This window comes from Rhinolophus ferrumequinum, chromosome 3 (assembly GCF_004115265.2).
Source record: "Rhinolophus ferrumequinum isolate MPI-CBG mRhiFer1 chromosome 3, mRhiFer1_v1.p, whole genome shotgun sequence".
NCBI lineage: Eukaryota > Metazoa > Chordata > Mammalia > Chiroptera > Rhinolophidae > Rhinolophus > Rhinolophus ferrumequinum.
This window is the reverse complement of record NC_046286.1, coordinates 2,927,697-2,954,252: the sequence shown is the minus strand read 5'-3', so window position 1 is coordinate 2,954,252 and position 26,556 is coordinate 2,927,697. Positions and strand designations below refer to the sequence as shown.

General features: G+C 41.7%; 1 protein-coding gene across 1 annotated transcript; it reads right to left on the bottom strand.

Moving 5' to 3' along the window:
• Positions 1-13,139: 13,139 nt before the first annotated feature.
• LOC117020754 (HLA class II histocompatibility antigen, DR alpha chain) lies at positions 13,140-17,490 on the bottom strand. Its single transcript, XM_033103406.1, has 5 exons — positions 17,331-17,490; positions 15,414-15,659; positions 14,700-14,981; positions 14,234-14,398; positions 13,140-13,557 (listed from the first exon to the last, which is right to left on the bottom strand). Exons 1-4 carry the CDS (start codon positions 17,410-17,412, stop codon positions 14,244-14,246), a joined length of 765 nt encoding a protein of 254 aa, XP_032959297.1. The 5' UTR covers positions 17,413-17,490; the 3' UTR covers positions 13,140-13,557; positions 14,234-14,243.
• Positions 17,491-26,556: the final 9,066 nt, after the last annotated feature.

The following is a 26,556-nucleotide window of genomic DNA, read 5'->3' as shown; positions in this document are numbered from 1 at the left end:
TGCCCCAGAAGTCTCTTACACTATCCTCATTTAAAAAAAAATAATAATAATTTTTTTTTGCTGTTCCAGTTGGGTGGGTGTTTTCTGCTACCTTGTCTTCTAAATCAGATTTGATCCTCTGCTTCATCTAGTCTGCTGTGATTTTTTTCTGCCCATTTTACTTCTCCACCACTCCTACCATTCTTGACATGGCTTCTTCTTTATATCATTACTAAGGTTTCCAGGCGGGAATTCCCACCCGTTCTTGTGAATTTTTTTCACTTTCCCATTCCCAAATCCCAAGAAAAGTTGGTTGGGAAATTGGGAAAATCGGCTCCAGTAATACCCACAATGGGAAATAAATGTACTACTCACAATGTATCTCTTAGACATTTTTCTTATTTATTTCTAGGGTTTCCCGTTCTCGGGAATTTTTTTCGCTTTTCCATTCCTGAATATTGAGAAAAGTTGGTCAGGAAATCGGGAAAATCAGCTCCTTGAACCAAGGTGGTTGGTAGTATCAGCCATCACTTTGTGGAAATGATTCATCGTGGAGAACAGAAAACAGTTTATATCTCGGAATTCGGGAACAGGAAAGTGAAAAAACTTCCTGAGAGCGGACGGGAATTCCTGCCTGGAAACCCTAATCATTAGTTATAAAAATTTTATTCAGCTAGTCTTCAGGTGGTTCTCAATGATACTTGTTGTGCAATTTAGTTATAATTGTGATGTGCTCGAGGGAGGAGGTGAGCACACCTTTTCTGCCATCTTGACCAGAAGTCTGAGGAGCTCATCTTTGAATAGAATATTGTGTCTCTCTATCAGTTCAGCTGCTTGGATCCTGTAAGCTAGTTGGAAATTCCACAAAATTCCACTTTCTGAACAACTTAGGATGTAACATGGATAGATACCTTGATCTGAATCTGTGATACCTGGTGGGCCAAGGAGATGAACATTTACCTGGTTAAAAGGGAGTTACATAATGGGAGGCAGCATTTCTAGAACAAGCCAGCAGGAGTCCAGTGAAGGTATTGATGATGGTGGTTGTATACCTACTAGCTCCTGCAGAAGGCAGCAGGGGCCCAATAAAATCGTTTTGTCATACCTGGTAGGGTAAGTTTTCCCAGGGCAGAAGTCTCCATCTGGGAGCCTTCCAGAGTTTTGTTTGGGAGTGAAAAGGGCAATTATCTACCAGTACTTTGGCTAGAACTGGGTGAGGAGATTGCCGCAACTATATACCCGGTCAGTGAGTACTGTCACTCCTCTATTTCCTGATGTAATGTGGGCTCACTGTGCTAATAGACATGGCGTGTCTGGAGGAATAGTTGTGTCTGGGGCTGTGTCTGGTACTCTGGGAGTGGCTTGTTCAGGGCCTTGGAACAGGCATGTAATTTGGATGAGGAGTCTACAATGTTACTACAATGTGCTTCTTTTGGCGTGTGTATACTGAGATGAGTGACCATTATTGGCATATGTGAGTTGCCTATTTCTTTCCAAATGGAGACACTCTAGATGTGCTTTCACTCCATTATGAAATTTTTTTTACCATTGTCCAGACCAGATTGTAAGCTCTATGAGAAAAATGTCAGATATCTGTAAAAATGTGTGCCCTTAGATGTGCCATTTTTATGGCCTGTTATAAAGCCAGCTGCACCACCACCAGCTCTGCCAGTTGGGATGAGCTTGAAGACCCATCCTGGACTAGGGCTGTGTCACTGCAGGATGATATTCTGCAGCCTTCCTGTGGGCTACATTGCGTGCAGTGGTGGAAAGTACACTAGCTCCCTTTCCATGTCAGATGGTTGGTCCCTAGGGGCTCCCCAAACTGCTAGAGAGGCCGGCAATGGGGACACCACTTGTTGTACCTCAGTGTGAGGGGGAAAGGGGTTGAGCATGGGGGAAGCCTAATCCTCCTGTGATTTGGAAAGGCCTTTGACATCAGGTTTAGCTCTTCCTAAAGACACCATTTCCATTTTAACATTTCTATGTTAACAATGAATTCTCAGTGTCTGTGCACAGCTCCTGATATGTTGAATCCCTGACTCAAGGCACAGTGGGGACTTGAGTGTGAAGTAGTATGGGCAGTGAGTTTGTTAAGGTCTCTATCTATAAAGGGGCCCAGTAGGCTGCCAAGATTTGGTGCCTGACTGGCATGTACCAGCCTGATGTCTGGAGCAGACATTTGGTCCAGAACTCAGTGGCAGCCAGGTACAGCTGTGCTTAGTTCAGAGACTCCGTGAGTTGTAATCAGGCATCTCCAGTGATTCAATTCAGAAGTCAGAGCCCAGAGGGACAAAGGACAAGGCCTGTTGTATGGTTTTCTGAGCCAGTTCTGAGACAATTTGTAAAGGTCCTTCCCATTGGAAAGAAGCCAGTGTGCATGTAACAGGATAAATAGGCCTAAGTAAAATGGGTAAGTGTGGAATATGTTGCCTCCAAAAGGTAAAGAGGCCTAATATGTACCTACTGTGCCTGCCATAGCGTACTGGGAAGCTCAATTGTGAGGAGCTGGTGTTTTACAGTGAAAGTGACCACGCTATGCTGAGAAACTTGACAGAAGTGGCCAGTCCTTGGATCTTTTATTGGGCAAGGGCCCATCCTCTCTGCTGTAAGTGTGTTACAGGTGCAAGTCTTCCCAGGTATGATACTCAGAGGGTCCTTTAGTACAATGTCACTTATATAATTCCAAAGGTGTAAGTGGGGTAGTGTGAGTGAATTTAGGTGTTGATTGCATAGGTTATGTACAATGGCGGGGCTATTTATTTATTTATTTATTTTTAAGTAAATTTTTTTATTAGTTTCAGGTGTACAAAGCAACATAATAGTTAGACATTTAAGCCTCTCATAAAGTGATAAGCCACCCCCTAAGCTACTACCCCTCTGACATCTCATATAGCTATTACAATGTCATTGACTAGCTTCCCTATCTTTTCCTCCACATCCTGTGACTATATATACCTATATATTTAGTTATAGTTGACATTCAATATTATTCTACTTCAGCTTCAGGTGTATCGTGCATTGGACATAGTCTATAAAGTGATCCTCCTGGTAAATCCAGTGCCCATCTGGCACCTCACATGATCTTTATAACATTGTTGATTATATTCCCCATACTGCATTAATTACTAATTTGTATTTCTTAATACCTTCACCTTTTTCACCCCATTCCCATCTATCACCCTGATAGATCTGGTACCTATCTGGCACCATACATAGTTATTACAATATTATTGACTATATTACTTATGCTGTACCCTACATCCCCATGACTACTGTGTAACAACCAAGTTGTACTTCTTTATCCCTTCCCTTTTCACCCATCCTTAATCCCCCTCCCATCTTAAAGAAGTCCCTCTAAGATTCCTTGTAATGCTGGTTTGGTGGTGATGAACTCCTTCAGCTTTTTCTTATCGGGAAAACTCCTTATCTGTCCTTCAATTCTAAATTATAGCTTCACTGGGTAGAGTAATCTTGGTTATATGTCATTGTTTTTCATCACTTGGAATATTTTCTGCCACTCCCTTTTTGCCTACAAACTTTCTGTTGAGAAATCAGCTGCCAGTCTTATGGGGGGCTCCTCTATAGGTAACTAACTGCTTTTCTCTTGTTGCTTTTAAGATTCTTTCTTTGTCTTTAACCTTTAGCATTTTCATTATGATGTGTCTTGTGTAGGCCTCTTTGGGTTTATCTTGTTTGGGACTCTCTGTGCTTCGTGGGCTAGTATGTCTATTTCCTTCACCAAGGTAGGGAAGTTTTCTGTCATTATTTCTTCAAATAGGTTTTCAATGTCTTACTCTCTCTCTTCTCCTTCTTATACCCCTATAATGCAAATGTTAGTACAATTGAGGTTGTCCCAGAGGCCCCTTAAACTCTTCTCAATTTTTTGTATTCTTTTTTCTTTTTGCTGCTCTGGTTGGGTGTTTTCTGCTACCTTATCTTCTACATCGCTGGTTTGATCCTCTGCTTCATCTAATCTACTATTGATTCCTTGTAATATATTTTTCATTTCTGTCATTGTATCCTTTATTTCTGACTGGTTCTTTTTCATGGTTTCCATACCATTTTTATGTTTCTTATCTCTGTTGAAGTTCTCCCTAAGATCACTGAGCATTCTTATAACCAGTGTTTAGAACTCTGCAGCTGATAGATTGTTTATCTCCATTTCACTTAGTTCTTTTTCTGGAGCTTTGTTCTGTTCTTTTATTTGGGACATGTTTCTTTGTCTCCCCATTTTGGCTGCCTCCCTGTGTTTGTTTCTATGTATTAGGTAGGGTTGCTATGTCTTCTGCTCTTAGTAGAGTGGCTTTATGTAGTAGGTGTGCTGTGGGGTTCAGTGGTGCAGTCTTTCTGGTCACCTGAGCCATGTACTCCATGTGTGTCCCTTGTGTGGGTTGTGTGTGCCCTCCTCTTGTAGTTGAGCCTTGGTTGGTAATTGCACATCAGTGGGAGGGACTGACCCTTGGGCTCACTGGTTGTGAGAACTGGCCTTGACTGCAGTGGAAGAGTTGTTGTGCAGATCCTACAGAGCAGAATCTGCCTCAGCTGGACTCTGGTGCCTGCCCAATCCACCCCTTGGGTGTGTCATACTTGGAGGTGGCTTGGTAATGCTCCAGCTTGTTTTGAAGTAGGCCAATTGGAGCATCAGCCCCAGGAACACGTTGGAGGGGATCCACTGTAGGTCAAGTTCAGCCACAGCCCATGCCCCACCTGGGGAAACCTGGCAGGAGCCACAAAGAAATCCGCAGATGACCACCACCCCTGCTGTGCTTGGAAGTGCCTTGAGAGGCCAAGCTGCGAACCAAGCCTGGCTGCTTCTAGTGCCAGCTTAGGGCTGCTCAGCCAGATGCTGCTTGTCTGGGTCCTGTGAACCTTTGAGAGATCCTAGGAAAGTCTGCAGCTTGAGCCAAGGAAGGCAGTCTCCATGAAAAAAGCCACTGGAAGCAACCTGAGTGGGCCCGAAAGTTGGACAGGGAGGAGTCTCGAATAACCAAGGCGTGGTGAATGAACTTCAGAGACTAAGATATGGCAGCCACCTGTATTCACAAGCTGGGATGTGGGAGGGTTCAACAAAGAAACAACGGTCTCCACCAGCTCCCCCATCCAGGAGAAAGCCGCATCCCCAGCTCCTGTTCCAAGCCAGACAACTCAGTTCCCCACCATATGTCCCTGCTATCTCTCCAGCTGCTGCCTCAGTGCTGGAGCTCAGAGTGAGTGATTTCATTGATGGGTAAGTCCGCGCATGGACCCTTTAAGAGGAGCGCCTGTAAGTGCTGAACTCATTCTCACTCAGTCACAATCTCTGCTGTTTTCATAACCAAAAATTATAGGGACTTCTCTCCTTGGCGCTGGAACCCTGGGCTGGGGTGGGACTGGAATCTGTTGCTCCTCTAGGAGATGCAAGGGCAGGAGACCCCCGTGGCTGAAATAGCCCTACTGATCTTCAATGGTCACACGAGGGTATGAGACCAGCCCGTTCCGCATCTCTGCCCTTCCTTCCAGTCTGGAGTTGGCTGTTCCTGCACATCTTTACTTGAAAGACTTCAGTTCAGCTTGATTTTAGGCAATTCTCAATAAGGGTTGTTTGGTAGATTAGTTGTAATTTTGATGTGGTCATGAGAAAAGGTAAGCACAGCGTTTACCTACTACGTCATCTTGGTTGTCTCCAGCAGGGTTATTTAGATTACCCATGGGCAGCTGAGTAAAGTTATACTGGGTGCCCTCCAAAGTGCAAGCAAATTGAGGTTGTGAGTCTTCTATTATTGGGAACAAGGGAACCATGGAGCCTAAATCTAGGATATCAAAGTAGGGGCCCTGAGGTTTTTTGATATGTGTCATCTCCGTAATATTGGGAATGGGAGCCTCAATGGTGGGAACCTGTGTATTTAAGTTTTGATAGTCAATTGTTAATCTTCATTCATTGGTGGCTGGCTTTATTAAAGGGTAAGATTGGGGACCTAATAACCCCAGTGTCAAGCATATCTTTAATGACGGACTCTCTGTACCTTGCTTCACCTGATATTGTGGTATATTTACTGTTTTGACTGGAGCAGCCAACTAGACAGGTTCCCATTTAACCCCTCCTGTGAGAAAACCTGGAGAATTGGTTTATTCCACTAAGTGTTTTGCTCAGTGAGGGCATTCATATCTATCGTAGAAAGAAAGAGATTTTGGAGGGGGCTTCACAACTGGCAACTGTTTTAGAAATATGGTGCCAATAGACACATCCAGCTTAATTTGTACTATCTTTACAGTTTTACCTGCTTTGCCTTGTAGTCTGCAGGAGGTTTCCTTGGGAGGATTTAGAAGGGTTACCTGGAATTAATATGAATTTGACTCCTGTGTCTAATACAGCCAAGAATGTCTGGTTATTGCCTTTGTTCCTGTGGACTACCAGAGTTATAAACGGAAATTGTCCCTGGGTGGTGAGACAAACTTCAGAGAGCTGCAGAGTCCCTAGGGTAATGCTCTGGAGGGTTGCCAAGTCTACCAGTTAGAGAAGTAGGAGCCTCAGGACCATCTGAATGCTTCTGGGCCATTGAGATTGGGCCCTGCAGCAAGGTAATCACTTGATTTAAAGGGAGGAGTTTATGTCAGAGCTGTCCAGATATTAGATCATTCAGGACCCCCAGCTGGTGGAACTGTGAGTAGAAGCCCCTCTGCTGATTTTAATTGTTCCAGGCACTGTTTCCCTATAGGATTAGCATGGGGGCTCTGGGACCAGGTGGTGGGAAGAGTGCTCTACAAAGTGGGTTGCAGGGCCTGGCACCGCAGGGCTTCCCTTGAGGTTGTGGGCTGCCTTGCTGCTGTAAAATCATGGAATGGGTGAGCATTTCTTTCTGGTGGCCTTCCTCAGCACTGTGGTAGGTCTTCACAAAGTGGAAAAGAGCAGTCCTGTTATTTGGGGGAGCTCCCTGTTAAAAAATTCTTTGGATTTGGGGTTGACTAGGGCCTGTCCAGGATTGGAGATGAAATCCAGTTCATCCAGGTACTTATGTTCAAAGAAGTGATAGACCCATTGGATTACACCAACTGTATGGAGAAGGAGTTGGGCTTCATCTAATGTGTTCCAGTGACTGGCTTTGTACCTTTGCAGTAAGAAACATGATAAAAGAGTGTTCTTGATGCCAAGCCCTATATATCCAAGTAGGCAAGGCAAGGGGTTCTTCTTCTATATCTTTAGAGCTGGTGCCTTTGGGTGTGGATTCTCCTTTGTCATAAAAAGTTTCAACTATGGTGTTGGAGCAGTCCATTGGTGGAAGCTTTTCTTTGATTCTAGTTGACTTTGTCCTGGGGTGGCCCCTCATGGATGGGGATCAGGGTCACCCATGTCTCTGAAAAATTTGCCCCAGAATCTGGGAGTCTTTCAAAATATTATGCATTTTGGGATCTTTGGAAATTCTGGTAGTTTCCTCATTTCAGTAGTGGTGAGTAGTACCTTAATGCTAGTGGTTTGTATTAAGCACTCTCAACAGCCAGTTAACCCCTTGTTCTCCCTCTTGCTGTTCAGTCTTTTAAAGCATCTTGAATCTTGAGACAAACAAAGTTTTGAGTTTCAGTTTCTAATACTTTATTATCCCTGACTGATTTGACTTCCTTACAGGACATTTGGTCCTGTCCAAAATATCCACAGAGACATTTGGTCCATGTCAAAGTGTCCTTAATATTTGTTTGTATTTCATCCTGAAAGGTTATTATTGGCAATACAACCACAACACACTTATTGAACCAATAAAGCATAATAGTATTTTTTATGTATATTGTAAACCAGAAGTATAAATAAATATTATGATATCTTTGAACCCAGGGACTTTTGTAAGTATGGACATTGTTTTGAATAGAACCAAATATCAATGACCATTTGAAATCTGAATCTACATTGGCCTGGTGAAACGCACTTGCTCCACCATGGTAATTCCCTGGGACCCTGCCCCACCCAACTCCCTCAATGCCAGAGGCACTTTCTCAGCAAAGGGCCAGTGCCACCCACATTGCACTATTTCTTGGAAAACTATGGGAGTCCACAGACCCCAGGGAGGTGGCAACTGGCCTTGATGTGCTCTGAGACTTTTGTTGAGTAGCTTCAGTCTCAGCACTGGCACCAAACTAGAATCTACATTAACCTGGTGACCACAACTCTTCCCACTCTAGTGACTCCCTGAGATCCTGCTTCACCCAAATTGCATACCAAATAAGACTTTGTCAGTGGCTGAACCTTAAAGGAGCCAACAGTTGGCAGCAGACCTTGGGGTGCCCTGGCTTTTTGTGGAGCTGCCCCAGGCCTGGTACCGGTGGCATGCATCCTCTGTTCACAGAATGGCCTCTGCCACACACCTCCAACTTTAACACAAGCAGTGAACAACACGATGGCTTTGTAGCTCCCACCAGGTAGTCCCCAGCCAGTCACAGGCCATCGTTGACATGGGCCTGTACCAGAGCCCCTCCCAAGAAGCCCCAGAATGAACATTCTTGGAGGTTGGCTTCAGACCACAGCAGAGCACCACCCAATTAGTCCCACAAGCAGCACACACAAAGGGAAGTCTCAACAGGCACAAGATTCCACTGAGGTGAATCCCACTCGGCAGAGTAAGCCCCCTGCAAAGCGCCCATAGACTGTGGACAACACCAAACACCACAGCCAATCAGCCTGAGGGTCAATCCCACCTACTGATGTGCCAATAGCAATCAAGACTAAACTATAATAAAAGGGCACACAAAACCCACACAAGGGACACTCCTGGAGCACCTTGAGCAGGTAGCCAAAGAGACTGTACCAGGGCCCCACAGTGCACCTACTACATAAGCCCACCTGGCCAAGACTGGGAGACCTAGCAGATCTACCAATACGTAGGAACAAACACAGAGAGGCAGTCAAAGAGCAGAAACAAAGAAATACATCTCAAGTGGGAAAAAAAAATATAGAAGAAAACTCCAGAAAAAGAATAAAATTAAATGGAGGCAAGCAACCTACCAGATACAGAGTTCAAAATACTGCTTATAAGGATACTCAAAGAACTTAGTGAGAACTTCAACAAAGACACAGCAAGCATAATAAAGGACATAGAAACCATAAAAAAAGAACCAATCAGAAGTGAAGAATAACTGAAATAAAGAATGCAGAAGAAGGAATCACCAGCAGACTATATGAAATAGAGGATAAAATCTGATTCAGAAGACAAGATAGCAGAAAACATCCAATCGAAACAGCAAAAAGAAAAAAGAATTTTAAAAAACGAAGATAGTATAAGAGACCTCTGGGCCAACATCAAGCGTACAAATATTCACATTATAGGGGTATCAGAATAAGAGAAAGAACAAGGGATTAATAACCTATTTGAAGAAATAATGACTGAAAACTTTTTTTAACCTGGCAAAGAAAATAGACATAAAAGTCCAGGAAGTGCAGAGAGTATTACAGAATTGTACACATGAAACCTATGTAATTTGACTAACCATTGTTGCCCCAATAAGTTTTAATTTAAAAAAAAGTACTACAAAAGCATCAAATGTAATTTTTAAAATTTTTTAAGTAACTTACAGAAGGCAGAAAAAAGAAAACATCGAAATGAAACGTATAAGGAATAAACAAAAAAGAAAACATAAAACATCAGGCTTAAATTTTAACATATCAATGTTACATTAAGTGTAAATGTTTAATACACTAATTAAAATAATGTCTAATAATTATGTTGCTTTATACACCTAAAACTAATAATAATAATAATAAAGACTGACAGATGGGGAAAATAATGATTTACTTTTTAAAGTCTACAAGAAATTCATTTCAATTGTAGCCATACATTGGAGGTAAAATGATAGAAAAGATACCATGAAAATATGAATCAAAAGAAAGAATAGACGATATTAATATCAGATATTAATATCCACCAAGAAGATACAGCAATTCTAAATATATTGCACTGAACAGTAAAGCTACAAAATAGGTGAGGCAAAAACTGGTAGAACTGAAATGAGAAATGGACATATCCACAATTATTCTTTTTCCTTTCTCTCCTTTGTTAATTTTTAAATTACAGTTGATATTCAATATTATTTTATACTAATTTCAGGTGTACAGCATAATAGTTAGACATTTATATAATTTAAAAAGTGATCTTTCTGACTAGTCTAGTACCCACCTGGCACTACATACATAGTTATTACCTTTTAATATTAACATATTATTGACTATATTTCCTATGCTTTACTTTACATCCACATGACTATCTTGTAATTACCAATTTATACTTCTTAATCCCTTCGCTTTTTTCACCCTGCCCCCAACCCCCATCCCATCTATCACCCCAATAAATCTAGTACCCATCTTACACCACACATAGTTATTATAATATTATTGGCTACGAGTATATTCCTATTGCTATACCCTACATCACCATAACTAAAACTGCTTTTAAAAACTTTTTTTTCAGTTTTATTGATATATAATTGACATATAACCTTGTGTAAGTTTAAGGTGTATGATATGTTTATTTGATACATGTATATATTGTAAAAATACAAAACTATAGAGACAGTAAAAAGATCAGTGATTGCCAGGGTTTCAAACAGAGGAAAAGAAGGATGAATAGGTGGTACACAGGAAATTTTTAGATCAGTGGAATTATTCTGTATGATACATGACATTATGCATTTGTCAAAACCCATAGAATTGTGTAATACAAAGAATGAACTCTAATGTAAACTATGGGAATTAATTAATAATAATGTATCAATATTGATTCATCAGTTGTAACAAATGTACCACATTAATGCAAAATGTTAATAAGATAAACTCTATGTGGAGCGGGGTAGGGATGAAATGGGTATACGAGCATTCTCATACTTTCTGCAAAATTTTTCTGTAAACTTAAAACTGCTCTAAAAAGTAAAGTCTATTTTTAAAGTGGTTTTTTTTAATGTGGAAGAATATAAATTCATACTTTTTTATTCCATATTGAGTTCTAGTGTACATGTATTACACATCTATTTATTTTATAATAAAACCTTGGGGCCATGTAAAAGCAATAACTGTGCCTATTCCATCTTTAATTTTCTGAAGACTTTGCTTTGATTCTCTAAGCCACAGGTATAGAAACTTAGTACTTTATTAATGAGTCTTATAAGGTTATTGAAGATAAACTGAGGCACACTAAAATTTTCAAGAGTTTATTTCAGCAAACATCAATTTAAATCTGGCAACACCACACTAAAAGTGGTTAAGAGCACTCAGCCAGCAGGAACTAGGGGAAAGTCTTTTATATAAAAGACAAGGAAGCAAAGCAAGGAAATTATTTGATTGACTATAGCTTAAGTGCTTGATGTACTTGGAAAAGCTTAGTTGGCTGTTTGTGATTGATTGTTCCTAAATTTCATTTTCTGAGACAGTGAATTTACAGAAATTGACTCTGACTTGCCTTTAGGTTTTCCTAGGCTACCAAATCATTAGAGCCCTGTCAAACGAATGGTCTCCCAGTTTATTTACTTTAACAATTCCCCCCCTTTCGGTCATCCTCTCATACTTAAGAGACTAACTAAAAATTTGGTATTAGTGCTGTTGTCAGTCACCATTAGGGTTAAGTTGTTCTTATTTTTCTGTGAAACTCATAGGTTATGATGTCAGGTCTGGGGAAGGTTTTTGTTATTCATTTCATTGTTCACCGTGTTTGATTTTTCAAGCACAGTGAGACCATCTGATGTACTGCTGATGGCCGTGAACATGTATTTAAGACCCCAAGAGAACACAGCTCACCAGGGAGGCTACAGTGATGACTGTCAGAGGATAATACCAAGAGACTGAAACACTCGTGTGCTCTGTATCCAGGCCCACAGGAACCAAACCAGTTGGTATCAAATAAATAAAAAAATGCATCTGGAGAGATAGCAATCTGTTTTAGCCAAGCAGTTTGTTAATTTCTTGTATTTGAGTTTCTGCGGTACCAGAGGTGTTACTCCAGGTAAAACAGGAGGTATTTACTATAGCACAGACACCTCGTTGTTCAGCAAACAAGTTATCTAAAGCAATTCTATAATCTAAAACCACATTATCAGCCCAAAATAATCCTTATGCCCAGAAGCATACTTTGGAGTGGCATTGTCTGCTACCCTTCAAGTAATGCTGCTTCGATTTGTGCTTTTTGTTTTGATTCTCTTAAATTTTTATCTTCAGGCTGCAGACATTTTTAGGAAAAACAAGGAAAGTTGTAATTTTGTAACATTGTTACCACTAAGCATGGTACCCAATTATTTTTCTCACATTTTTCCTTTAATTTTTATAATAACACAATGTGACAAAAATTAGCATCAATATTTTCATGAAAGAAATCAGGCTAAATAGAGTTAAGTAAGATACCAGTGAATATATAGATAGTAAATGGTGAAGCTAAGACCAAAGCCCGCGTCCGCTTCATTTCAAAAGAATTTGTAGGCCAATCCTCAAAACTGTCATGGATAATTAACCTTTACGATTTGGTGTAGGTCCTGAATAATTTTAGAAATAAATATCGTCATAATTTCACAGATACATAAACAAAAACTCACTTTCAAACATTCTTTCGTCCCATTTTAATGCCATATTCCTCCCCTTCTCCATTTACTCAGTTTTTCCACTCAGCAACATATCTTCAAACACAAGGTGGTTCTAAGAATAATTCAGACTATTCATTCTCCTGGTAATGAAACAGGCACCCAAGTCTATGTTGATGAAATGGGTAATGCTAATCCTCAGTGTCTAATCTCATCCCCCATGAAGTCTGGAATGGGTGACATTCGTATGCAAATCCTGTAATGTATATGGATCCTCCTTTATTCTACTCCCCACTTCTTTCCATCTGTCTCACCTATTGTCAGAGGCAACCCTAGGCTTTGAGGGTGATTCTACTGAAGATTCAGACGTCTCATTGACTTGAATGCTCAAGAACCAAAACCAGATTCTGAACCTGTTGCTCAGTAGAGAACTCCTAACAAACCTTATTGTAATGAGTTTTCCACGTGAGGAATGGACCACAGCAATGGGATTGCAATAAGATCAAGCCCTAACGAATCAGGATTTTTAAATTAGTTAACAGTGCTTATAAAATATATTCAACATTCAGACATTTCAGGAGGAAAGGATTGCATATATTCCCCGACTCCTGTGAAGGACTGGCTTAGACAACAAAAACTCCACCTAATAGTGGTCCAATAGTTTATTGTATTCAGAAAAATCACAATCACAGTTTAAAGAAACCCCAAGCAATAAGTATGTAGGAGACGCCCCCATGGGACGTTCAAAAGTTTCCATAGCAAAAAAAAAAGGATCTTACAGGACCTATTCCAGAGGCATTGCAGGCTGAAAGTAAAAAGATCATGGGAAATGGAGGGAGAAAAGATACAAGAAGGGACAACAAACAGGGAAGCCCAACTAGCTGTTAGAGTATGGCGAGACGGAGATGCAGCACCACTCTCAGAGCGACTGAAGGGCTGGAAAGTGCTGGAGAGTGGTAGTCTTCACAGAAGTGAACAATTGGAGGAGAGCCAAGTGTGTAAAGATGCTAAAGCAGAAATCTCTTCATTGATCTTCTCTCTAAGATAGTCCATTACCTGTAATAGGACACACATAGTTACTAAAGAGTTTAAGATGAATATTTTGAGCACTTACCTTCAGATTCCTTCCTCTTTTCCCTTAGCCATTTGACTTTGAAAAAGTCTCTTCACATTCATCTGACTTCTAGCAACCCTTCCAGCATGAGGTCCAATACCCTATTCTCCAAGTGAGTATGAATGAGCAGATCATGCTTTACCTTCTCCCAGAACTTCTGAAACCACTTTTTAGATTGGAGGAGCAAACACAGAGGTTGGCTTTCCAAGAAATTTCCAGCTCATACAATGAATCTATGCTAACCCCAGAAGATCCAAGCTCTGGTAGTACTTTTGACCTGATGGCCTGCCCCAGAAAATATAAACCAGGAAGTGCCTAAATCTCAAAGCTAACTTTCTTAGATCACTGGACCCCATATTCTAACGTGAAACAATGGTCTCAGGTACTGGAGAGAATTTCCGAGACTGAAGATGTAGGTGCACATGTATGGAAAGGGATGAGGGACCCTATAGCTTTGAGATACCAGACAATGTCAATGTCTGATTCTGTCCTGGCAAGGTAAGTCAAGAGCCATGACTTTTGCTATCTTTTTCCCTTAGAGGCATCACATGTTCTCTCCCCACTCTGTTTCCTTCCTTTGGTAACTGACAGCTGTCTTTTTCCGACCATCAGACCCACCTGAAGTCGCTCACAGCGGCCCTCGGCGTTCAGCAGCACCGCCTTTGCGCACCCCCTTGATGATGAAGATGGTCCCAGCAATGATGCCGACCAGGCCCACGACCAGGCCCAGGGCACACACCACGTTCTCTGTTGTCTCTGGGAGGGGGGTTTGTGCTTCAAACTCTGGGGGGGAAATAAAACAGTACAGAAGTAATCAGTGTGGTAGGCAGTAGTACTTAAGATCAAATGTAGGGCACTCAGTTAAAAGAATAGTTATTAATCAATAAAGAAGAGGAGGACAGAATGATGCATCAAGAGAATTACAAGTCTGAAAGTGGGGAAAGCTGGATAATGGGAGAAGACAAAGAACAAGAATTGTAGCACTTGTTATGAAAAAGTTAGGGGACTCTAGGCCCCAAAGGACCAGCCACACGCATCACAGAAGGAAACCATAACATAAGGGAGGGTGAAGGCTGCTCCATACCCCAGTGCTTGAGAAGGGGCTCCTGCAAACCCCAGTGCTCCACCTTGCAGTCGTAGACGTCCTCGGTAGAGGGCAGGAAGGGGAGATAGTGGAACTTGCGGAAAAGGTGTTCTTTCGTGGGCAGGAAGACTGTCTCTGACACTCCTGTGGTGACAGGTTTTCCATTCTGAAGCCAGGTGACATTGATCGCTGGTGGCGAGAACTTGTCAATGAAACAGATGAGGATGTTGGGCTCTCCCAGTTCCACAGGTTTGTTCGGAAGCACAGTCACCTCTGGAGGTACTGGGGGACACGTGACAGAAGTGAGCCTTTCATGCTTAGCCACGTCCCTTCCCCCCACTAAGGCTGAAAAAGCAATTGAGATTGCGCCCTGAGAATCTATGCCACAGTCTCAGATACCTATCTCTGGTACCCTCACCCATGAACTGGAGCCAATATTGAAGTATACGATATCCAAGGACCTCATTCCTGCCTCCCCCAGCATAGAGTCAGGGTAATACCTTTGTGAATAACTGTGAATGGCAGAGACAAGATGCAAGAAAATCAAGAAATGAAAAACCCATGAAGTTCTTGGGCTTGAGAATATGGGGCTTGCTTATGGCAAAGTCAGGACCGTGGAAGGAAAAGTCAGCGACTATAATTTAACACAAAGAGCTGAAGAATCCTTTTTAAAGCTATTGTTCCCACATCTAGGAGAGCAGCAGCGAGAGGTACCGTTCGTGATCGGGGTGTGGTTGGAGCGCTTTATCATGATGTCCAGGTTGGCTTTGTCCACAGCGATGTTGGCCAATGCACCCTGAGCCTCAAAGCTGGCAAAACGTCCAAATTCTTCAAGCCGCCAGACCGTCTCCTTCTTTTCCATATCCACATGGAAAATCTCATCACCATCAAAGTCAAACATAAACTCGCCAGATGGGTCAGGTGTCATATAGAACTCAGCCTGGATGATCACATGATTCTCTGAAACGGCAGGAAATGAAGTTAGGGTGGGAAGTAGGAGTGAGAGATGAGAAGGATCCAGGATGTGAGACACAAATTGTGGACAGGGGTGGAAGAAAGGGATAGGGCCACGTGGAACGGAGGAGAGTAGACATGTCTGGGAACATAAGGCCTGGATGAAGGGTGTTCGTGTTGAACAGAGATGGGAGGGGAGAAATTGAAGGGCAGTGTTAAAGAGGGTGGGGGCTGAAATCCCAGAACCTTGTGCAGCTGTTGTTTATCTCCACGTTACTAGCTGAGAAATGATTCCAGCTTTAGAAATCCAGCAGTAGCTCCTACAGGCCTATAACAAGCACTTTAGAAGCTGCTTTGTATTTAAGGACCAGACCCATGGAAAATATGACTGGGGTCTGAAGTACCCAGGAAATTTAGATTGAGACCGTGCAGTGTTGTAGAACACCCACTTTCTTGGATTATACCCACACTGTGGATACCTCTGAGGGAAGAATTATATTTATATTGACCTCGGCAATACGCCCTTGTATCTTAAAGCTCCTTAAATAGAGACTGTCATTATGGAACCTATTCTATTATGGTTGATACTAAGAATAATCTATAACCAAGGGGATAATCAACTTGAAATAAGAAAGCTACAATTGGAAAGTATACAGCCTATGTTGTATATGCAGAGGAGAAGGAAATTTTAAAGTCTGACTGTATATTGATAAAGCCAGGGATTTACTTAGCATTTGCTGCTATGTGCACGCACGCACACACACCCACACACACACAAATATTCTATTTGACCCTTTCCAACGTAAGGGAAGAGCCTCTGTCTTTCCAGGTATGCATCCCCACATACGGCTCTTTCTGGGCAATAGAAACCTACAGGTGCCATCATGGATCTAGGAGCTGGGCTATTACTTTATTTCCAGTCTATCTGCCACCCTCTGTCGGAGTCACCTGGGTAAAGAATATTTTTTCACAGCGGCTCAATGTTTGGTCAGGAGATGGCAGAGAATATCAGACTGTTTACTTTGTTACCCATTTGTCTACTTTCTTGGGAAAATCATTAAGTAACAGTGACCAAAGATAATTGTAAGCTCCTCTGTAAATCAGCTATCACTATCCCAAGAGGCAGTAAATTAAATGCAAGCAATATCAGCATACCTGCCCTTCTCGTTCCCTTGAGGAGATTGTTACTTTTTGGTGACTTTCCTTTCTTGGAATCCTCAATTTAATGTCAGTTCTCAAAATATGCTGACAGGATGCACATGCCAAAAAGTAACTACCGTGTATTCAGCTAAAAACTTCTCATATTTTCCTCACCAAATGCTCACAAAAAATTGTTTCCGGTTTTTGATTTTACTAATTTTCTAGATAGATAAATTAAAGCCCAGAGAAATAGCCTGTCAGAAAATATTTCCCCCACAATTTTGGCTTACCTCAAAGTCAATGGTATTGATCAATATATGTCAGTTTTGCTCCTCTAAATAAAAATTTGACTTGCTTCAAATTGTGGTGTGAAGAGAACTCTTCCATCTACAATTTATTACACTTTTAGATTTACAGCCACATAATACCCATCACACTTTTATTTCACATCAAAGTTAATCATGCAAATGTCCACAGTTCATTTCTCCAATGCTCTCAGAGCTTATTGTCCCCAGTTTGGATTCTCTCAGCACTTACCTTTGATAGCCCATGATTCCTGAAGGCTCATCAGGAGGACAGTGATGAAAAATCCTAACATTGAGACTCCAATTATGGCCATTTTCTTCTTCGGTGCTTTGATGGGTATCAATAGAGCTTAAAAGTGGGGCAGAACAGAGAAGAATAAAAGAAAGAGAATGTAGGGTGCGACAGTAGCTGATTGATTAAAATTCAAATCAGTTGATCTGCAGCCAATCAGAAAAGTGTTTTGAGATGACACATCTGTTGCTAAGGAAAGGAAGCTTGTAAAGGGTCTAGGAAAGACACTTCTGTTAAATGAATACACAAAGTTCTCAATCAAACAAATACAAAACAAACAAACAACAACAACAAAAAGTTTTTGAGAATCTTAGGCAATCACTCACACTCTTACATCTCAATCCAAGTTCTAGAAAGGGATATGCCTGAAGCACATTAGTGAGAATATAATCAATGGAAACAGCCTAAAGTGAGAGTTAATGAGAGACCATGTCTCTGTGCTGTGACAGCTGGGGAGTTTATTTTAAGGGACAAAAAATCATCTAAAAAGAGGGTAAATTGTCAGGCTATGGAGAATACCTCAATCTTGGCAGTATTGGGTGACAGAGCTTCACTTAAGAAGCTTCTTACTGCTTCAGGCTTCTCCCCCAGGTCCTAGACTCCAAGATGGCCAACTCTGCCCAAGAGCATAGGATCCCTGGTATTGTGCTATATTTAGGGGACATTGAAGGAGAAACTCTGAGTTTCAACACTCCCCAAAATGAAGAGGGATGGAAAGCTATCCCTTGGAAATGGGTAGTGGTCACTGAAAACAGTGAGTCTTTTACTAATCCCTACCACCTTAAATATGACCAGAGATCAGAGTAGACTGTTGGGGACTCATCTGAGAACTCGGGTGGATGAACAGGATGGAGTAGATTGGGCAGAGCTTGTTTTACTGGAAATGCTGGCATATCCTGCAGGAGGGCTTTACCATTACTTCCTCGTGCCCTAAGGTTATGGAAGTTCTCCACATGTCATAAGACTATTGAAGTTCTGATCCAAGAAATTAATTTTTATGGTTATTATTGAGAATAGTGCAAGTTAAGATGCTCTGACCCTCATATTTTGAAAATATAGTCCAATGGAAAGGAAAATTAAACCACACATAGAAAGGGCTGGGACCCAAACACTTCCAGTGAAGCGAGACCTGTCAGTGAGGCAGCCCATCAGATGACGAGTTCACGGTTTAATATCAGTCATGATACATATACTCAGGGTAGATTTTCCACACTCTTGTGCCAAGGTCTTGTCCTGCCCCGCAGCTGCCCTCACAAATCATGAGGGCAAACACCCTGTACATGACTGACTATCTGATCACATCTAAGGGCTTTGAATATTCTCTGACACTGACTTTCAGGTCACTTGGAGTAGATGCACAGGACAGCGCTGCCTTTTAAAGGGCCAGATGAGAGTTCTTCACTATCAGTCTCTGCTGAGAGTCCTATCCTATGCTTTAGGCTTGTCATCTCTTCTTTCTGAGAGAAAACCAAGTGTAATTTTTCTATGCCTGCCCTTTGCTGCCATAATGCCTCATTCTTACAAGGAGCTCAATAAATATAAGGTAAACTCAGATACATTTTACAGAAAAAATATTTTACATGTCATAACAGCACCTTCAATTCAAGGTGTTGCTCAGCAACGCATGATATTGTTTAGTCCTAAAACACTGATTGGCTCTCCTCATGAGATTACTAAATTTGGGAGACTTTAGAAGAGACTTTCAGTTCCCTTTCTCTGTAACAGGAGAGAAGTTCCTCTCTGGGAACTATTCATGATTCCCTTTTCTCTCCTGAGCTATAACTTCTGTGTTTGAGGAAATTTTTCAGGACACCTGATTGAGGTCTTCTTGGTGACATAAAATGGTGATGAGCCACTGTACTAGTCAGAATCCAACCAAGAAATAGAAAACCCTGTAGACTCTCTCACAGGATTGTTTATTACAATCTCCCTATTACAGGACATTATACTTAACACAGTTAGGAAGCCTGGAGGAGCACGAGTCAGTGCAGACCCCTAACTTAGAAGGTCAGAGACCTGTAGGAAGCCACTGCTGACATCACAGCTCCCCTAGAGCCCCAAGGGAAGGAATGTCCCCAGAACACAAGGATTTTGCCAAGACTCCTGTCTGTGAAACCCTGGTGTCCACTGCATGAGATGGCTTCAGCCCACCTGCCACCTCCCAAATCTCATAATACTGTTTCAGTGAGAGAATGTTGGCCATATTTAGAAACTTGGGGCAAGGAGAGCCTGAGAAATGTAATATTCTTCTGTTTACCACAATACAGACTAAACCATAGAATTGAATGACAATTTTTTAAAAAATGACTAAATGCTTCACAGAATAAAATGATTAAATGCAAATATATCTATATATCTATATCTAGTCTAAATCTAGATACCCAGCATAGCTTACTCTGGTCCTCCCATATTACCAAGCCTAGAACCAAAGAAAATATTTGCATTAAAGATTAGGGCTTAGAAATGAGAGCTTTCACATCAGACCCAGGTCAAGTCTGGGGCCTCATTACTTCATGTTTGTGGGATTTGAATTCTGAGAACATCCAGCCCCTTCTTTTAGCCTCCCTTCCCTGTCTTTTTCTCTCTCACACTAAGAGTCTTATAAGTATTTCTCCTGCTGAGGACTCTTCCTATCAGAGGAGCTGGGGGGGTTTGATCTGGGCATTTCCTGCCCAAATCCCTACTGAAGAAACTTTTATTATTCTATATCATGTCTCCTCACCATCCTGAGTGGGGTCAGAATCTACTCTGCTGAAATAAATCTCTATCAGAGTGAAAACTGCCAACTGTTGATATCAATAAACATATTTTCCTAACATGTCCTGTGTGAATAAAGGATTCGATGGTGTTTGGGCTCATCTTCAGCCTGGGAGGAGGATGATAGTTTGAGAGTTTAATTCATCCTCTCTTCATCTTTTGCTTGAACCTGATACTTTAAAGGCCTAAGTTCCCTTTGCAAAGGCCCCAGGGGCTAAGATCACCCTTCTTTGATTGGGTAGCTTTGGCAAACACATACACACACACACACACACACACACACACACACACATGCCCACACAAGGTCTGAAAATTAAGTTCACAAACTTGTTGCAGTGATCTTGCTAACCTTTTTTGATATCAGAGGGATCATTCATTATAAATTTGTACCAACTGGACAAACAGTTAGCCAAGTTTACTATTTGGAAGTGCTGAAAAGGCTGCATGAAAAAGTTAGACGACCTGAACTTTTCACCAACAATTCATGGCTCTTTCATCACGACAATGCACCAGCTCATATGGCACTGTCTGTGGGAGAGTTTTTAGCCAGTAAGAAATAACTGTATTGGAACAGCCTCCCTACTCACCTGATTTGGCTCCAATGACTTTTTTCTCTGCCTGAAGATAAAGGAAATATTGAAAGGAAAGCATTTTGATGACATTCAGGACCTCAAGGGTAATATGACGACAGCTCTGATGGCCATTCCAGAAAAAGAGCTCCAAAATTGCTTTGAAAGATGGACTAGGCGCTGGCATCGGTGCATAGCTTCCCAAGGGGAGTACTTCGAAGGTGACCGTAGTGATATTCAGCAGTGAGGTATGCAGCACTTTTTCTAGGATGTGTTCGCAAACTTAATTGTCCAACCTCGTGTGTGTGTGTGTGTGTGTGTGTGTGTGTGTGTGTGTGTGTGCACGCATACACACACAAACACAAAGAACACTCTTATGTTTGTGTGTGCATGTGTGTACACACGAGGGTTTAGAAACTTTGAATCCATGTCTCAGAATATTTCCCCACCAGCCAATCACAGGTTCCATTGCTATCACTTGGGCATCTATAATCAGGTTGCCCTGTAATTCCCAATTTCCTAGTCTGTTCTAAAAGGCACAAGCTTAACTTGATAATTGAGAGACTGTGAAGAAAAAGATTAGTTGGAAAAATCACCCAAGAAGCCCAAGTGGTTGCCTTTGAGAACGGCCCCTGTACAGCCAATATAACAGTTGGATTCACTCACGCGGCCCCTCCTGTTCTTTGGACATTCTGACAACTTCAGAGCTACTTTCAACTCCATCTGTCACCTTTGTCACGCCAAAGCCAGCACAAATCCTAGGGACGCAGGGCATTCCCATACACAGTTGTTTTCATCTTCTGAAAATGTGCCTCTACTCACCTGTAATCCTCCTTTCAGCTATTCTCCCAAGATTAGGGAATGATTTTAGTCAACTGCGCATGAAAGACACAGTCCAGAAACCGCATGCTTAAATATGATGCTCTATTGCGTGAGGTCTAAACTGTGGGATCTCATCTAGGTCTGAATACAGACGTACTTGCCTGCATACCCCTCTGTGTGTATGTACGTTAACTGGAGAAGGAGAACTGGAAAAGCCTATTTTGAGACAAATTATATAATTTTTTGTTTACTCATTAATTTGTTAATTAAATACTACATGATTTTAGTCTGTATTTTTAGGTACTATTTTTTGTTGTTGTTGTGTTTTAGAACTATACAAATGTAACTACTAGATTGGATAAGCACTTAATGAAATTTTTGATTGAGCTGAAATCCATGTTTCTGCTATTGCCCCTTTACTTGACAGGCTATTCCGTCATTGTATAGGAATTGTAGCATACCATATAAATGATTTGCTCAATTTTATTTAACAGACCACTCTATAATGCCTTTAATTTGCACAAACATATCTTAATTCAGTAATTAGATTCTTTAGTACTATGTAATAATGGAAAGTCCTTGTTTGACTTAAGATAAATACTTTTCTATCCAATGCTGCAGATCTTTGTAGGCAGGAATGAGTTTGGTTCTCCTTTCTCCTCACATTTTAGCTGGAGTATGTTCAGAGAGAGGGAGGAAAAGGAAAAGGCAGGAAATATCAGTGGAAATAAAATCTTGTGTTCTCTGGGCCTTCAAAGCAGAGCTTCCCTCTTCTGTGAGGTTTTGTAGGCTCTTCAGAGTCACCCATGGCCTATGCTTTGTGCACTCTGAAACATTCTCTGTGCCCAGAAACTGTAGGTGTGTAAACTGTTCCCAAATAGCCACCCTTTCCAGGATCTGCCACCAACTAGCCCATCTACTCTGCTCTTTAGGTTTCCTAATTGGGGTCAGGAAGACATTCCATTGTTCTTAACCACCCAACTTTACGGCAGGTAAAGCACTCTTGGGCCCCCTAGAAAATAGTTTCATTAAGTTCCAGGCAGTAAGTTAGTCCCTTTCCCATGTGTTTTGGGGGTAGAGGATAGAACTGATAGTAAAAAGCAGATCTATCCAAAGATATCACAAACCTTCTTGCTCTTATACTCTCTGAACACCTATGGTCAGTAGAGAGAATAATAAACATGGTTTCCCATTTTAAAATTCTACAAAAGAGTGAGCAGATACCTTACAAGTCCATAGACACAACTGTGTTAATGGCCTCTTAGGGGAAACTGAGGAAAGGAGATACTCATTAAGCAAATATTATATATTAAGAAGTGTAAATCACAACCATTGTCTGTCACCAGTCACAAAGACACAATTGCACTGTAGTGAAAGAAATGAACATAGAATTATCAGTGTATGCTGTTTCTTAGTCCAGTTTTCTTCCAGGGTAATAGAGACAAGTGAACATATAACTTGGCTTTTCTTAGATTTAGCATTACACAGGGGTCTTGCTGTTAAGGAATAAATCTAAGTTTCAACCCCTTTTAAGTGTCTGTTCTTTGTTCCAAGAGTAAAACTGGTATTGGAGGCATCAGTCCATTCTGTGTTCTATCAAAGTATCTATCATTACAGAGTTAGGGTACTTCTAAGTTACTAAAAGACACCTACTCTTCGGGGGGAAGATATCACATAAAACTGCTTATTATTGAAGATTATGGTTGTCTTACAAGAATATCTTTACAGACAAACTTTTAGGATTAATAAGCCAATTTAGCAGGATTACCAACTAAGTTCAATACAGACAACTGCCTTCTTTCAGTGATATATTGCTATATAACAAACCACCCCAAAATGAGTGGCTTAAAACAGCCATTTTGTTCATGAATCTGAATGTGGGCAGGGGTCTGTGTGGAGAGCTTGTCTGCCCCATGCAGCATCTGCTGGAAGGCTCAGAGGCTTGTGGCGACTCCCCAGCTGGCGGTTGGAATCAGCTGAACGCTCACTCACTCACATCTTGTGGTTGCTGCTGGTGATAGACTGGGAACCTTGCTGGGGGTTTGGCTGTCAACATGGTGGCCCCTCTGTGTGGCTGCTCGGCTTCTTCACAGCACGGTGGCTGGTTCCACACATGAACACACCAAAAGAAACCAAAGTGGGTGGAAGCTTCATTTTCTTAAGCAAGGTCTCACAAACTAGCACAGCAACACTTACACTATTTTTTATGGGCCAAAAAATCCCAAATTTAAGTGAGATGGATATAGATACCACCTCTGGAAGAACAGGCGGACTATAATTTAAAACTGCCACATCATGAATGCTCAGTCTTGTCACCTGACAGAAGATTTAGAGAAATCAGTGACACTGGGGAGGGCCGTGCTAACTTCTCAGAAAAGCACCTCCAGCCTGAGATGAGCAGCCTGACAAGCTCTCGATGAGTACCCAACGTGGTGGGTACCACAGGGGCAGGCAAGGAAGTCTCTAACATTATCAGATCTTGTCATCATCACTGTAATATAGAAGGTAAGAGAAGTGTGGCAAAGCTCAGGAAGAATAATTGAGATCTACTCATCATGCAGCCCTACGAGAGAGAGAGAGAGAGAGAGAGAGAGAGAGAGAGAGAGAGAGAGGTGTGGTATTGACCACTTACATAACATTAATCTGAAAGAACTGTGATCTGTGACATGATCACAGCTGTGAGCAGTAGCACTGAAGACAAAAAGGGGATAAGCAGAGCCACCCAAGGACCGTCTGATAAGTACCATGTAACCTACCGGTGGTAAACCAACCTGAGCTGATTAGGGAATGATCAAGAGACACCTGTCCTAGTTGCACTGCTGTCACAAGACCACACGTGGCATAGAATTGCACATGAGACTCTAAGACACTCAGTGAAATCAGTGTCCATCATCAGATGAATGGATAAAACACATGGTGTACATATACAATAGAATATTGTTAAGCCTTGAAAAAGAAGGATATCCTGCCATATGTGACAACATGGGTGAACCTGCAGGACATGCTAAGTGAAATAAGTCAGTCAAATATTGCATGATCCCACCTGTATGAGGAATCTAAAGTAGTCAAACTAACAGAAACAGAAAGTAAGATGGTGGTTGCCAGGGGTTGGGGGTGGGCGGAACGGGGAGTTGCTGTTCAACGGATATAAAGTTTCAGTTATACAAGATACAAATTCTAGAGACTTTCTGTACAGCATCGTGCCTGTGGTGAACAGTACTGTATTGTACACTTAAATATTGGTGAGAGGGTAGATCTCATGTTAAGCATTCCTGTAATAAAAAAATAAAATTAACTCGAAAGTAAAAGTTGTCCATAATTTATATTTATCACCAACAAGAGGGAATTTCAATACAAGTTACTCCACCAATACCGGAGGCCAGAATTATCCTTCTAGAGCTTTGAATTAAGACCTGGGTCCATCTCTGTCCCTGCAAATAGCAGTGAGAGATTCAGTTCTGAACTTTAGTATTTGCTGGCTGTCATCTCCCGCCTCCTTCCCCAAGTAGCTTCAAGATCCAGTGTATGTGAAAAGGGAACACCCCACTGGGTGCCTGAGCTGGGCCCAGCCCTCAGGCCCTTCTCTGCTTCCTGAGCATGGACACCATGGCGGGGACGCCTTCTGCCCTTGCAGCTCTGGGCCTGGGTCACAGTCCTGTGCCGCAACAGAGCTCCGGAGATGTCATGTAGGGGAAGCCGGCCATGAACGTGAGTCCCCTAAAATGTCTGCTTTCTCACCCAACCCCTGTGTCACTGCCAAAACCTCACTCAATTTCCCTTTCTCAACAGATATCCTACACTGGGCATAAGACGTCTCCTTAGCCTGAATGATGAATTGGCAAACACCCCATGGATAATGGGGAATGGCTGAGACTGTCAGCTCACCTGGAGGAATTATCCCTTCTCTGGGATTCTGTTTCATCTGGTCTATGATGTTTCCACAGCTCTCCCTTCCCTTTAAAGTATGAGTTGTGTAGGCCTTAGTTTGCCTGCTTGCTTGTTTGTTTTTCTAGCTGCTGTGCTGGGAGGGTTGGGATAATCTGACTACAGTCTACATGGAAGTCAGAGTCCTGCTAGTCCACTCTTAATTTCTGTTATTTTTTCCTGTGGGTTTTTTTTTCTTTTGTTTTTGTTTTTTGGTTACCTTTTTTGTCTATTTAGATGCCTTTTTATTGAGGGCATTGTAAAAGGAAAATATGAGAGATAGTTTGAGACTCCAGATTATGTCATATTTCTCTAGAGTTTCTTTAGTTTTCCTTGTGTCAGGCAGTAAGAAGGCACCAAGAGCCTGAACCCAGTCGAGATGGAGTTGATTGAAATTTTGGCTTCGGTCCCTCTGAGGGATTGCCTATTTCTAGTTCATCTTTACCCTTCATATTAGACTTTCAGGGTTCTTACTGAAAGTTCACTTCTATATTAAGGGGTCCCTCCTTTTTTTGTGAGCCATAAATTCAAAATTTGTACCTCTAGCCCCTTGGACATGGAAATGCCCAGATGTGTGTGTTTTTGTGTAATGGGAATTTAATGAAATGAAAAAAAACACAAATATTACAAGTCACATGGAAGCTGACACAGTTAATATTGGACTTACCCTTGAAGTTATGTTTCCTCCTCATGTAACAAACAGCGTTATGCTGTTCTCATGGAAGCTGGAACCCCAGGAAGTGCCCTGTCTTTGTCTCTACATTTTCTGATCTTCTGATGGTTCTGAAGTCATTTTATCCAGATATTGATAATTTGGGGCTGGATAATTTCCTGGATGATTATAAGTGTATTTGGCCTCCACGTGGTTAGCTGGAGACTCTCCCTCCCCACCACCCGCCTAAGTGGTGTCCAGGCTGCGCGCATCAGACACACCAGCTCCAGGTGAGCAGGTAAGAAAAATCAGAGCCTCCACACGCCCTCCTGCCTGTACAGTCTTCTACACCCGGCATGTATCAAGGTTTCTACCTACATGACTAGCCCAAGAAAAGAAAAAGTGTCAAGGAAGTACAAAATTGAGGCTATCTATTTGCTTT